This window comes from Carex rostrata, chromosome 17, assembly GCF_964058835.1.
Source record: "Carex rostrata chromosome 17, lpCarRost1.2, whole genome shotgun sequence".
NCBI lineage: Eukaryota > Viridiplantae > Streptophyta > Magnoliopsida > Poales > Cyperaceae > Carex > Carex rostrata.
Window position 1 is genome coordinate 3,940,508 of NC_135934.1, and position 15,524 is coordinate 3,956,031.

Below are 15,524 nucleotides of genomic sequence, written 5' to 3' on the forward strand. Positions count from 1 at the left end.
GAGAAACAATTGCTATGGCTATCTGATTGGTACCATTTTTCATGTAATCTATACCTGTCATGGTGAGAGAATGCAATCCCACAACGCGCATCTCCATCCTGAAATAAAAAATGTCCCCGACCTCTATGCCCGGCACGCTGCCAACCCGCATCTTCGTGTTTGCCATCAAACCATTTGCTATCATGATCATTTGTGCATTCAGGTCGGCTCGGTTCTTCACACCAACTGCTTTACTGATTTGCTCTAGCCTGCGCCTGAGTGCATCGAAAACCGCAAGAATCGCATTTGCATGAGCCCTAGGTTGAGTCACGGCATTTGATGAAGAAGCCAACAATGCAAGATCTCCTCTTAGGCTCCTTACCATCTGCTTGGCTTTCTTGGTTGCTGTTGTTTCATTTGAGACGGGTGTTTTGCCCTTCCGTACCCGACCCGACTTGTTTTGCCTTCCAATAGCATAGGATATTGGTATGGCAGGAATCGGCTCCTCCATATTAAAACCAGGTGAGACATCATATCCAGGTGGGACTGCTGGTACAACTGGGTCAAATGGATCAGTGTGAGATGGGGGTAGGATGCCCAAATCCAAAGGAACTGGTAAGGCTTCTTGAATTTCTTCTGGTGATGCTGCCAGCAATGAGATCTTACTCTTTTTCATTTCCATGGTTGATGTGATAACTGCATAATGTAGAAAAAAAAAGTATTAAACAAAACAAATGCCATTAATAAAGTAAACAAATAAGGACAATAGGAGATAAAACCCTACTGGTATGTCTGACACTGTGCCAGTATCAGTATATACCATGTGTAGGGCAGATTGCACTTAAATAACCTGTTGTTGGTGTCTTCCCCATCTTTCTCCATAAAAGAAAAAATAAATCTTACTGTTGCAGCAATCTGCCTTTGTAGAGTTTTACGGCATCAAATCAATGTATTAAGTGTACCATTTTAAAGACTCTATGATATTAAGAGTAATATATGAGGCTTTGACATATATTATTCACCCTGTTTCAGACATAAGTGTAGAAGTAGAACCACCATCCCTGTGCAAATCCAATATAATGCATAAAATACTGGCACCAGCCCAAGACATAATCTTGCATTAATTAATAACTTTAATGGAGGGTAGACTTCTTAAAAATTAATCTCCAGATTCTTGCAAAATTACAATCTTGAGGGGGTTAAGCAGAAATGTCAACAGTAACATGAGAAATTACAACAGTTTGGCAAAATCAATTATTGCAATATTAGCAATCAACGATGCGAAGTCCTCATGCAAGATAATCTTGTTAACAAAATGGATTTCAGAAAATTTTATTTATTAAGGAAAAAGGTAAGAGAAGAATTAAAATAAGATAAAAAAGAGACCAAGAACCTGGTATAGAGAAGAAAACGCCTCTAGAAGCTTTTCAGACAAGAAACCACCTTTGTTTTTCTCCTTGCTATTACCTTGCGAAATTACAAATGCGATGTTTTTCTCTATTTGTAAAGATGAAAAACAAGAGCGGTGATATAGTAAGGCAGCCGAGAAAAACGAGAGATTAACCTGGCAAATTTATAAGCACTGAGATTACTCTAGTTCAACTGTAATTTGAAAAATAAGCTAAAATGAAGAAAATAAAACAGGGGAGAAAAGGCCACGTGTAACGCTTCTGTTTTTGCGAAATCTTTATTCAAATCCTAAAAAAAAAAAAAAATTCAGCTATACCCTCCATTTTTAAAATTTTCGAAAAACACCCTTACCTTTGGAATTGTGGCATTATCAGCAATTCAGCAGTAGACTATCTACTACCGCCAAACCAAAGAACAGAAGAGAATTTAGTGGTTCATTCATTTTTTTAAAAACGTCCCAATTTGTTAAAATTGTTGTTTTTTTATGGTTCCTTTGGACTTTGAATCGATTGGTTTAGAGTCTAATGCAAAAAGCTAATATATTGCAATGTACTATAGCCAATTCATCTATTTAATTAGCTATAAGATTTGCTTTACATTGTAATGTATAGATTCTTTTGTGCATTAAATTGTAAATTGTTAGATTTAAAGTTCAAATAGTCGATCTAAATCGTTCAACATAATATCATTGCGGATACTCGATTATGTCGGCAGTAGTAATATTCTAAAAAATAATAATTTTTATCGGCTTACTATTCATAATAGTTATTTTTTACCTTTGCAAACAGTGGCAGTGACACAAACTCGATTTCAACTCTCACATTTTCAAAGCGATTCCAAATTGAATCTGATTCAAGTTGATTTGCGTCAGGCAGATTCTTATAGTATCATAATAAGTGTCAGATAATTAACATAAAATTAAGGAGAAACAATCAGATTTTTTTTTTTCCCTTTTGAACTAAAAAAATTATTGACCACTTAAAATAGGGCCTTACATTTAGAGGTGAAAATGGAACGGATAGTGGTAAGACTATATTCATATTATTTTTTTTATTTCTCAGATACAGAGTGAATATCAGATATATCAGACAGATACAGATGATCCGATATTTATTAAAGTAATATAAAATAATATTAAAAAAAATATTCGGATACATATAATTGAAACATATGTATAATATCTGAATAATATAAAACTATATGTATTAAAAAAAGAGTTAGGCTGGGGTGCTATGGATAGCATAGAGGCCTCTATGCTACGGCTCAATTTTCGAGTTTTCAAAATCCAAACGGTCGATCCGAACCGTTCATCTTATTCTCCATATTAATATCTGCTTGGATACCAAATTTTACATTTTTCTGAATTTGTTTACTATTTATTAAGTATTTTACAAAATTGTTGATCCAACGGTGGCTGCACAAAACAGTAAAACCGTTGGATTAGCGATTTTCAAAGTGGCTTAATAAATAGTAAAAAAATTCAGAAAAATGTAAAATTTGGTCTCCAAGCAGATATTAATATGGAGAATAAGATGAACGGTTCGGATCGACCGTTTGGATTTTGAAAACTCAAATATTGAGCCGTAGCATAGAGGCCTCTATGCTATCCATAGCACCCCAGCCTAACTCTTAAAAAAATATCTGAATAACATAAATTTTTCATAATATATATTAAAATATATGGTATATATCTACTATTCAGATACATATAATTGAAACATAAAACTATATCAGTGTATCCACACGGATATTCAGATATCTACATTTAAGTTTTTCGAATACGGATCAGATACGAATCGGATATTATCCATACTGTTTTCACCGCTACTTATATTTCAGTTAAAAACCAACTCTTTCAAACTTTATTTTGAGTAAAGCTAATATAGGCTTCGGTGAGCCGTGAGCTGAAATTTATTGCCGTTGGATCTCTTTAAAATTTGTATTATTTGTGCAAGAACCTCTAAAGCAAATTGATCCTTTGCGAACAGACTTTAAAGAACAGAAAATATAAATGAACTACTTCAAACTGCACACATCCAACACACTATATATCTTCTATTTTCAGTAATAAAACAAATGAAACAAACATAATAATGAACTTACACCTCCTTAATAATCTGCATCCATTTGGTAATAAAGTTGAAAAGTAACTTTCTTAATAAAGCTTTAAGCTTGACAAAATGCTTAAGCTAGTGAAACCATGACTTAAAAACTTGAACAAACTTAAGAAATATGAGCAAAAGAGGCACTAAGGAGCTGAGGTTAAGCTACACTAAAAAGTACCCGTTTGGTAAACTTAAGACTCCTTAGAGCACTAAGGAGCTCTAAGAAAGCCTAAACTGAACTTGCCAAATAACATCTTTAAAGCTTGACAAAATGATTAAAACTATGCTAGTTACTCCTTTGTTTTCCCGTACAAATCATTTTACATGTGAGGGATTTCACCTATTTACCATTACCGTTGAAGTTTTTCGTTATAGATAGTGGTGAACATATGTATCAACAGATCATTGAATTTTTCTTTCCCAATTTTGGTAAAATGTTATTCGAATATATTTTAGAAAGGCTAAAATTTACTATTATAACATTATTCGAATATATTTCACTTTTATAATGTAAAAACATATTCATCAATAAAACATTCAATCGATAAGTTTCATCTCTTCTATACCAGTGTTGTAAATCATTGAAGAGGTACTAAAAAACTTAAAACTCCTTCATGGAATTAATTATTTATATTTTCCGTTTTCTGTATTTCTTCTATGATCTTGTTTCTTCAATATAATTTAAGATTCCAATTCATGTAATTAAGCGCATCATCATATCATAATGTAACACAAGGTACCTAATTCAATACAGAACAAGGGCAAAACAGAGACTACTTTGTGAATTCACAGAAAATAGCATGTACAAAACATTAATCAGTAGACTACTTAGAAATGCAAATTTAATAAAATCTCATAGCACTTAATTAAATTACCTAGCTTTTGATTCTAACAATATTCTTACTTTTGAGTTCACATTTTCTACTTGCAGAGGGCAAACAAACTGAAGGTTAGAAAATTGCTTTGCATTCCATACAGCTGAGCAATATTACCTCTCACCGAAGGTTAGGAATAAACCAAATTGGAGAAGCTACATAGGGGATGAATGGTTTGGAGCTATAGTATCTAGAAAATGAACATTGATCCATGTCATAGATCGGGAGATCTATACACCCAATCTCATCTACATAATAGTGAGGCGTACCAGTTAGGTAGAGAGCATTCTTTTTGCACATAGGATATTTGCTAGCATCAACCGTAACACATGAGTTTGCACCAATAAACACCGCATGCCCATCCATCAGCTTGTACCTCGAGTAATTTGCCTCCTCTATATCAATATTTTTGACAATAATTTTATTGGTGATATAACAATCCTCCTTGATTTCCTCTCGCCACCTATGCACCAGCAATAGCTGTCCCATATAATCCACTAGGTGTGTAAATGCATCAAGCTGTGGAACCTTGGGCCCAACTAGCTTAATTTTTGGATCCGGCCCGACATTAACAACATATATTTCATCGTGTCCGAATATATTTCCAACAGCATAGAAGTTCTCTTTGAAGAATATAATGTCATCAATTATAGCGTACAAACCTTTTATCAGCGTCCACGCCGAATCACCAGGGCACCAACATGCTAGTTCCCGCATATTGCCATACGTTATTAACACCTTAAAATCCGAGCATTTACTAGGATCACAATCCAAGATGGCCTTGGGCACCAAACGGACCTGTATTTCTTCAAATGTATAATCTTCTCTATTTTGGCTCACCTTTAAATAAGGTCTTTTCGTACTTTTATCATAGGGAGGAAGAGGATGCAGGATGTAGCATTTTTTGGTAAATGGATTGAGCAAACGAAAATTTAATTCAATATCCAGTGTGAAGAGCCATCCATAGGATGAACCACACAACCGCTGCCCACGCAGCTCGGGAATGTCAATCAAGTAATGTTTCTTTTCTTCGATGCTATAGAACTTGCATTTGTGGGTGGCATCATCCTCACCCATTACCAACCATGGTAATTGCTGAGGCGGATGACGCTTTTGTTTTGCCGCTGAGAACCAATTTCGACAGACAGCACCGAATCGACTACAATCGCTGAGGGAAAGGAAGCTGATCAAGTACTCAAGTATGTCACTATGGAGCTCCGACCAGTCTGGAATCAATGTAGATTCCATATATGCCCCCTGTTGATTTTCCTGCAATATATATATATATATATATATAGAGACAGGCTAATATGCTTTCGGCAGCACTTCGGCCGAAGTGCTGCCACCCCATTTTCGATTTTTCAAAATCCAAATGGTCGATCCGAACCGTTCATCTTGTTCTCCATATTAATATCTGCTTGGAGACCAAATTTTACATTTTTTGGAATTTTTTTGCTATTTATTAAGCCACTTTGAAAATCGCTGATCCAACGGTGAACCTATATATATGAATACAAGTGTTTAAGAATTCTTGAAGGATCAAATATGTTACTGTATGTTATGATGATTTCTTTAAATTTCCTTCAATTAAAAAGACCCATTTTCCGAACAAGGACAACACCTGAATGCATTTTTTTTTAAAACAAATCACTGACGTATAACCAAACAACAACTCTCTGGTTAAAAAAGAAATGAATGCCGAGACAAGGTTTAAGGTGCCCTTCATTTTAGATAAAAAAAATATAACATTATATGATACGATTCTGGCAGCTGATAACGAGTGCCGGTTTTACGAAATTAAAACTTTGCAACCGATACCGGTTGATGTAATGGGATATCTTAAAAGAAAAGTTTCATTCTCAAAACCTGGAAAGGAAAACATTACCAGATATTCTACTAAAATTTACAATGATCCAGACATCTCAAGTAATTTTCCTTCATTCTTGAGGCTATTATGACAGAGCAAGTAACAGGAGAAAAAAACTAAGGTAAAAACTAAAGCCTAGAATAAGAGGGCCTTCTGTTTGCTGTTTTAGAGTTTGATGCCTATGAAAATAAATAACACCTTGTTACACTCAACTATTTTCCAGATTAAACAAACATCACATGCTGATTCTGTTAGTTTAAGGCCTTCTATTCCTTAACTTCCTTTTAAATCGGTTTCAAGTCTAACTAAGGGAGAATTATCCAACCCAAATTATACCTCAGGATTTATCTAAAAATGCTGATTTTTAGAAGCATTTTACTAAAAATTCAATACCTTTACAACAATATCACAGCGCACCTATATTTTGCAGTATGTTTGTATACCATATCAAAATTATGAAAATTCAAGATAACCATTGAAGGGAGAGAGATAATAGTTGCTCACAGCCGCTTTTCAGAGAGGAGGATCCGCGCAGGGATGGAGGCGCTGGAGAGAGAGCAGGGTCGTGCTGGAGAGGGTGCGGATGACAAGGGCTTTTGGGAAGAGAAAGAAATGCGCTGAGGAGGACACGGACTCGAGGAGGCGCTTCTTTACTATTTCTAATGTTGGAGGGTGCTCTATCAGGAAATAAATCTGTCTAGAGATCGCAGGACCGAATTTTTTATTAATAGAAATAAAATAAAATAAATATTTAAAAACAACATAACTTTTGAGTTTTTGCGAAAACTAAGTAGTTCGGGTTCTGTAAACCCGTCCCACCGGACGGGTCCAATTGACCCGTCCCGGTTCCCTCTTAATCACTTAGCTTAATCAAATTCATTCGCGCAAAAAAAGAAAAAAAAAAAAACCCGGACGGTACTACACAACCTGTCCCGGATCAAAAAAAAAATAAATAAATAAAATTGTCGGACGGGTTAAGCAAGCCCGTCCGCCGTCTATCACAAAAAAAAAAAAAAAAAAAAAAAAAGAAAGAAAGAAAATCTGGACGGGTTAAGTAACCCCGTCCAGAATTTCAAAGATTTTTATATTATATTATTATATTATATTATATTATATTATTATATTATTATATTATATTATTATATTATATTATATTATTATATTATTATATTATATTATATTATATTATATTATATTATGATTTTATATATATTATATTATTATATTAATATACTTATATATATATATTATATTATGAATAGAACTAGTTTAGTTGTGTTTAAGTTCATCAAAGTGTTTGGTGAGCTTAACTCCAAAACTTATTAAATCAGTTTCAAATGACGAATCCAAACCGTTAGAACCTGCCTATCTTGCGAGTGATGCATCTACATGTGAAAATTTTAAACGTTCGAATTAATTTAGTATAAAGTCAAGCAGTAAAAAAACGTTCAAAAAATAAATGCACTAAAATTAATCTTTACCGTTAGTGCATTTATTTTTTGAACGTTTTTTTACCGCTTGACTTTATACTAAATTAATTCGAATGTTTAAAATTTTCACATGTAGATGCATCACTCGCAAGATAGGCAGGTTCTAACGGTTTGAATTCGTCATTTGAAACCGATTTAATAAGTTTTGGAGTTAAGCTCACCAAACACTTTGGTGACCTTAAACACAACTAAACTAGTTCTATTCATAATATAATATATATATATATAAGTATATTAATATAATAATATAGAGATGGGCTATAGTGCATTGCAATGCATAGGCCATGGTGTGCATTGGATCATAAATCACCGATTCAAAGTCCAAATGACCGATCCAAACCATTCATCTTGTTCTCCATATTAATATGTGCTTGGAGACCAAATTTTATATTTTTTGGAATTTTTTTACTATTTATTAAGCCACTTTGAAAATTGCTGATCCAACGGTGGCTTCTGATTTTACTGTTCCAAACAGTCACCGTTGGATCAGCGATTTTCAAAGTGGCTTAATAAATAGTAAAAAAATTTCAAAAAATATAAAATTTGGTCTCCAAGCACATATTAATATGGAGAACAAGATGAACGGTTTGGATCGGTCATTTGGACTTTGAATTGGTGATTTATGGTCCAATGCACACCATGGCCTATGCATTGCAATGCACCATAGCCCATCTCTAATAGAGATGGGCTATAGTGCATTGCAATGCATAGGCCATGGTGTGCATTGGATCATAAATCACCGATTCAAAGTCCAAATGACCGATCCAAACCATTCATCTTGTTCTCCATATTAATATGTGCTTGGAGACCAAATTTTATATTTTTTGGAATTTTTTTACTATTTATTAAGCCACTTTGAAAATCGCTGATCCAACGGTGGCTTCTGATTTTACTGTTCCAAACAGTCACCGTTGGATCAGCGATTTTCAAAGTGGCTTAATAAATAGTAAAAAAATTTCAAAAAATATAAAATTTGGTCTCCAAGCACATATTAATATGGAGAACAAGATGAACGGTTTGGATCGGTCATTTGGACTTTGAATTGGTGATTTATGGTCCAATGCACACCATGGCCTATGCATTGCAATGCACCATAGCCCATCTCTAATAATATAATATATATAAAATCATAATATAATATAATATAATAATATAATATAATAATATAATATAATAATATAATAATATAATAATATAATAATATAATATAATATAATATAATATAATAATATAATATAATATAAAAATCTTTGAAATTCTGGACGGGTTTACTTAACCCGTCCGGATTTTCTCTTTTTTTTTTTTTTTTTTTTTATCCTGGACGGCGGATGGGCTTGCTTAACCCGTCCGACAATTTTTTTTTTTTTTTTTTTTTTTGATCCGGGACGGGTTGTGTAGTACTGTCCGGGTTTTTTTTTTTTTTTTTTTTTTTTGCGCGAATGAATTTGATTAAGCTGAGTGATTAAGGAGGGAACCGGGACGGGTCAATTGGACCTGTCCGGTGGGACGGGTTTACAGAACCCGATCTACTTAGTTTTCGCAAAAACTCAAAAGTTATGTTGTTTTTAAATATTTTTTTATTTTATTTCTATTAATAAAAAATTCGGGATCGCAGGATCCTGTTATTCCAAATCCATCCATTTATCTAAACATATTCGTGCATAAAAAATAAGTGTTGTTGAAATTTATGCATTTCAAAAGGTAAAAGATTAGATTTGGAAATCACAGCAGATTTATTTCCGCTCTATCAAATTTGTACTCGGGTACTTACTATTTTAGTCTTCTATTTCTGGTCATACTGAGTTTAGATCATTTAATTTTTTTTATTTTAGATGTCAGATTTACTAACAGATTTTTTATGTTTTGTTAAAAAAAAAAAAGTGGAAAGTTGCCCTTTCACCTTCTCTCAGACTCATTAATTGAATAAAGTGATAAAGAGATAAGAAAGTTTTCTTTCTTTCGTAAGAAAAAAAAAGCTTTTAAATCCCAAAAATCCTTCCCTTCGTGATTCTAGATTTATGATGGGTTCTTCTTATATCTTCTTTCTCCTCCAAACATCTTTTAATTCGAAAATGTTCTTCAGGTATACTCAAGAATAGAAATGAATCAGACCTAGCTCCTATTCTGATAGTATATATTGTCGGCTTTAATTCATCACAAAAATAAATTTTCTTTCACAATATAAGATGTTGGTAGTATTGTTCCAGTTAAATATCATAGTCATATAGGATTATAAAGTTACCATGGTACCAGTCATATGTTAAACTAATGAAGCATGCTATTAATAATTGCTTATGTAATATTCAACTTTTATGTTGTAAGTTCGCCAACAAGTTCATTTCTCAAATGTGTATTATTTTTTAATTTTGGCATGTATTTGTCGGATTTAAATATCAGATTGACTAACAGAATTTTTATGTTTTGTTAAAAAAAAAAATTGAGAGCTGCTATATTGAGGATTTCTGGTATGTTTTTGAGCCGAAATTTTTAAATATACTATAAAAAAAAAAACACTAAATAATCACGTTTTCTGAAAAATTCAAATTTTAACACAGCCGCATCCCCTAAATGCGGACCTCTTTTATAGAGGCCGCATCCCCTAAATGTATCCCCTCTTTTTTTTTTATTCTTCTCCTGCGGCAAAAGAGGCCGAAATATTGGACCATTTGAAAAAAAAAAAAAAAAAAAAAACGTGTTCGCATATAAACCAAATCCCTCAAGTCAATTGACCAATCATATAAACCAAATAACCAATATTCGGCTAACAGAGAGAAGGAAAAGGAAAAAAGAAAAAGAAAAAAAAAGGAGGGGTCGCATCTAGATGATGCAGTTCCATAAAAGGAGTCCGCATCCAGGGGATGCGGTCAGGATATTTTCTGAATTTTCTGAATTTCGTGATTATTTGATTTTTTTTTTTTTTTGGAATATGGTATTTTTAAAAATTTTGGGTTTTTGAGAGCTAATTTTTTTCTTCTTCTTTAAATACCGAGTTTTCTCTTTCCCCTTCTCTCTGACTCATTAATAAAGAAAATAGCTTCAAAAAAAGTTTTCTTCCTTTTGTGAGAAAAAAGACGCTTAAGATTATTTTCTAAATCTCAAAAATCCTTTCCTTCCGTAATTCTAGATTTATGATCGATTTTTATATTTTCTTTCTCCTCTAAATATCTTTTAATTCGAAATTGTTCTTCATGTGTACCCAATAATAGAAATGAATCAGACCGTAGCTTCTATTCTGATAGTAGTGTTGGCTTTAATTTATCACAAAAATAAATTTTCTTTCACAATATTGAAAAATGAACTTGTTGGTGATTTATTGAAAATCATAATTCTGGACCATCTAATTAATATGTGTTGAAAATCACTGTTTTTAGATGGTCCAAAATTTTCAGATCAAGTGATTTTCTAAATATCTAAAAAAATAGTAAAAAAATTTCAAAAAATGTAAAATTTGGTCTTCAAACACATATTAATATAGAGAACAAGATGAACGATTCGGATCGACCGTTAAGATTTTAAAAAGTCGAATATTGAGCCGTATTACGGACCATGATATGCATAGTACCATAGACTCACTCTTTTTGAGTGAGTCTTTGGTACTATGCATATTACGATTTGGCCCGTAATACGGTTCAATATTCGACTTTTCAAAATTCTAACGGTTGATCCGAACCGTTCATCTTGTTCTCCATATTAATATGTGTTTGAAGACCAAATTTTACATTTTTTGAAATTTGTTTACTATTTTTTTAGATTTATTGAAAATCATTGTTTTTGGATGGTCCAGAATTTTCAGATCAAGTGATTTTCTAAATATCTAAAAAAAATAGTAAACAAAATTTCAAAAAATGTAAAATTTGGTCTCCAAACACATATTAATATGGACAACAAGATGAACTGTTCGGATCGACCGTTAGGATTATAAAAAGTCGAATATTGAGCCATATTACAGACCAACCCGTGATATGCATAGTACCATGGACTCACTCATTATTTTTTATCGATCAAAAGAAAATAATGATACACCAACATAGTTATATAAAATTAATCTTTCTTGTTAACTTATATTAAAGTAGTTGCTGAAAAATAAAATAATTATCGGCAAGTTCTCTTTCGGATGACAATTTCATTTCTTTCTATCAGTCTATCTGAGTTTGGTTGGAATAATTTCGTAACGAAGATCTGAATTTCTTTTTTCATTTTCAATCTTTTATTTTTATATTTTCTTTTGAGTTTAATAATTATTTCCATTGTTTGTTGCAATATGCGCATTTTTTAGATTTAGATCTGTTATAGTGAACGGGTTTTTATCCACCATGGGACTATGACATCTCAATCAGCATCTATTTGTAACACTTGTAAAAGAACTTCCATCTAGGCATTTGCTAAACCCGGAACGGGTAGAACCCGTTTTGCCCGGCCCGTACCCGTTACCCGTGGTACCCGTACCCGTTGCCCGGGTACAAACGGGTAGACGGGTAGACGGGTACGGGTAATAAACGGACCGGACAACCTAATTTGAAAAAAAACCCGTTATACCCGTACCCGTCTACCCGTCTACCCGTACCCGCCTACCCGTACCCATCTACCCGCATACCCGTACCCGTACCCATCTACCCGCATACCCGTACCCGTTACCCGTACCCGACCCGTTTCACTTCAAAAAAATTTGAATTTTTTTGAAAAAAACAGAAAAAAAAGGGAAAAAACAGAAAAAAAAAAAAAAAAAAAAACCGGACGGACTGGACCCGTACCCGGATACCCGGATCCGTACCCGCGGTACCCGTACCCGTCAACCCGCAACGGGTACGGGTAATAAACGGACCGGATAGAGGTTTTGGAAAAATTACCCGTCTACCCGTTACGGGTTTTACCCGTACCCGACCTACCCCTTTACCCGTCCTACCCGTTACCCGTAACGGGTAACCCGGAACGGGTCACGGGTAACCCGTTAGCAAATGTCTACTTCCATCTCATTTTTTTTCACAATTCTTTATACTATTTTTTTTTTTTGACATTTGAGATGATGAGATTTAAACAATATTGCAGATTGGTGTTTCTTCTTAATTTCGACTTCACTAAAATTTTTCAGTGTTACACGTTAATTATTATTTTTAATTTTTATAAACCAGAATTTGTATTCCTGGTCCAAAATCTAGATCTATATTTCGAATGGATTACATACTTGGGCTATTCCTAAAATACATTTTTGGTCCCAAAATAAGTCGAATCTTTAAATTTTTATATATACACTCAAATTTAAACTGAGACTTAGCTTCGAACTGTCTAATTAGATTCCGGGCTAATCTGACACACTCCTAATCGGACAGTCCAAATCTAAAATTATAATTTGTATTACTAAGAGTATTTTGATCTGACTGTATTATAAACTGTTTTCCCAACTTGTCATTTTCTTTTTGTTGAATTTGATGTTATTTTGCCCTCTTCTATCCGATCTCAGCTCTATATTTATTTTATTATTTCAGGATGGATTATGGTAGTATTAGGCCTTCAGGTCAATATCTGTATAAGGATAAGCAACTCTTTGTAAACAAGTACGGTAAAATAGTTAGAATTAAACTAACTTGTGATTCTATTTTAGTTGAATTTAATGCTATTTCTCCCTCTTTTATCTGATCTAATCTCTAGATTCATTTTATCATTTCAGAATTGATTTTTGTAGTAGTATATGTTCAGATAAATCTTTATATAAAGGGCAATACCTCTTCTTAATTTTTTTTGGTAAAGATAAGAGTATCAAAACAACTGGCATTTGTTGATTTTCTCTGATTTCTAATTATAAAATATCAAAACATGTATTAATATAATAAATGTTAAATATTTGTCTAAGAAAATCTAAGTAGACTTATTTGATAGATCAAATCGTTTGCATAATCCATATTATATAAAAATTGAATAAAATAACAATTGTATGATATATCATGCAAAACTCATCCTCTCAATCCATACATGCAATTTTCTCATATACTAATTTCTAATGAAGAATCTTTTCATACTATTTGGTATTAAAAATTTAATTACACATGTGATAAATCTCGTCATCAGAAAAAAAAAAATTATATGTTTTAGACCTTCAATAGAAAGAAAATGTTTTCAATGAAAAGATTTTTTTTGCACGCACATATGGACACATATTTGTATACACATATACAAACTATAAGATTATGCATATATGCGTAGCTAAAATTTTATTCTTTTCAATCTTACTTTTTGGTAGCATTATGTTGTTCATCTTATTCTTTGATATCGTTTCTTTCTTATCTTAGTTTTTAGTAGCATTCCGTATTATCATTAATGATGGTAGTAGGACAAGTATAAACTTATTTTTTTAAAGGACAATTATTTTTTAAGAATCTTCTTAAAGCTATTTTTCAAACAATGATGGATATCAACTAATAAATAGATTAACCATCAGATATGTCCGGTTGCCTTCTTTTTCATCTTTTCAACACCTCTGCCATGAACACGACCTCCAACCTGCCCCCTTCCACCTGCATCTCGCTTCTTTGGTGGCTTAAGGCAAGCCTGCATCAGGTGACCTACCTCACCACAGTTGTAGCACTGTCGGGTCTCGCCCCTGTACCCTGTGTTACCTAAGTTGGCTGCTAGTGCTGACTTTGGCTCTGGAAGTCCTGCTGCCCCAGCCTGTAGTCTAATCCCGCTCTCCTCCTGCATCATGGTTGAGACCGCCTCCTTAAGAGAGGGAATCCTATTCTGAGCCAGTAGTATAGCAGCTCTCTACTCAAATGTTGGTGCCATACCCTTGAGGAATACCATAACCCTCTCCTCCATGTCAATCTCATGACAAACGGGGTCAATGCATCATCGTCGCCGGACCATAAAATGGTATACTCAATCTCCTCCATGTCAATCTCATGACCCTGAAATGGCCTAGATCTAACCATAAGCGATCCAGCTCTATGGCATACTCCTGCACAGTCTTCTCCTCCTGTACCATAGCAGTGATCTTCCTCTTGATCTGGTACACCCACAGGTTCTTCCCCACACCGTCGTAGGTCGTTCTCAGCTTCTCCCAGACATCCTGCACTTTCACTATGCCATCCACTGTGAACGCAATAGACAGACTCAGTGAGCTCAAAAGCCAAATATACACCTGCATGTGAGTAGACTTCCACTCAGCTCGCTCTGGTGCAGTCTTACCTGGCTCTTCCTTTTCTCCAGTCAAGTACCCTTCTAGATCCTTCCCTTCCAGAATGTACCTTACCTGACGTGACCAACCCAGATATGTAGCTGGCCCTTCGAGTCTCATGTCAATAGGTGGAAGCTCAACCTTCTGCACCTTCGGCTTGCTCTTAACAGGAGCTTGGCACATGGCCAATGCTCGCACCATGAAGGGTCAGCTTCGCGCAAGCCTTTGCGAACGCATTCCCGGTCTCCTCCTCTGACATTGATCCGACTCAGATCTATGTCTCACGTATCGATCTTAGTCCGAATCCCTCCTACTACTCTCTTATACTCGATCTTGCACTCTCAAGACGGATGTAGATCATCTCCCCCTCTTCTTCTTCTTGACCCAATCTTGATCTATCGCATCAAAATTCGAGTTCAAAACCCGCTTCTTGGGTATCTTGAGGTATAGGCCCCCCACGCCGGCCTAATCACTCAACAAGCAACCCTCTTTACCTTGGTTCGGCCGGCTAGAAGGAAGAAGAGGTGGATCTGTTGCTATTCGGCCTAAAGAAGGTGAGGCGGAGCTGGTGGCTGATCCGAGCGAGCACTGTAGCGCGACACTGTAGCAGAAAGGAGAAAAGGGAAGAAG

At 34.3% G+C, this 15,524-nt stretch overlaps 1 protein-coding gene across 1 annotated transcript; it reads right to left on the bottom strand.

Annotated features, from left to right (window-relative positions):
• Positions 1-14,155: 14,155 nt before the first annotated feature.
• LOC144568686 (uncharacterized) lies at positions 14,156-15,095 on the bottom strand. Its single transcript, XM_078319057.1, has 2 exons — positions 14,625-15,095; positions 14,156-14,482 (listed from the first exon to the last, which is right to left on the bottom strand). Exons 1-2 carry the CDS (start codon positions 15,093-15,095, stop codon positions 14,156-14,158), a joined length of 798 nt encoding a protein of 265 aa, XP_078175183.1.
• Between the last annotated feature and the right edge of the window lie 429 nt (positions 15,096-15,524).

Coding starts and splice junctions, on each gene's coding strand:
- LOC144568686 (XM_078319057.1), bottom strand. CDS start 15,095: ATGGTGCGAGCATTGGCCATGTGCCAAGCTCCTGTTAAGAGCAAGCCG. Junction 14,483..14,624: donor TAGATCTAGGCCATTTCAGG/GTCATGAGATTG, acceptor ACATTTGAGTAG/AGAGCTGCTATACTACTGGC.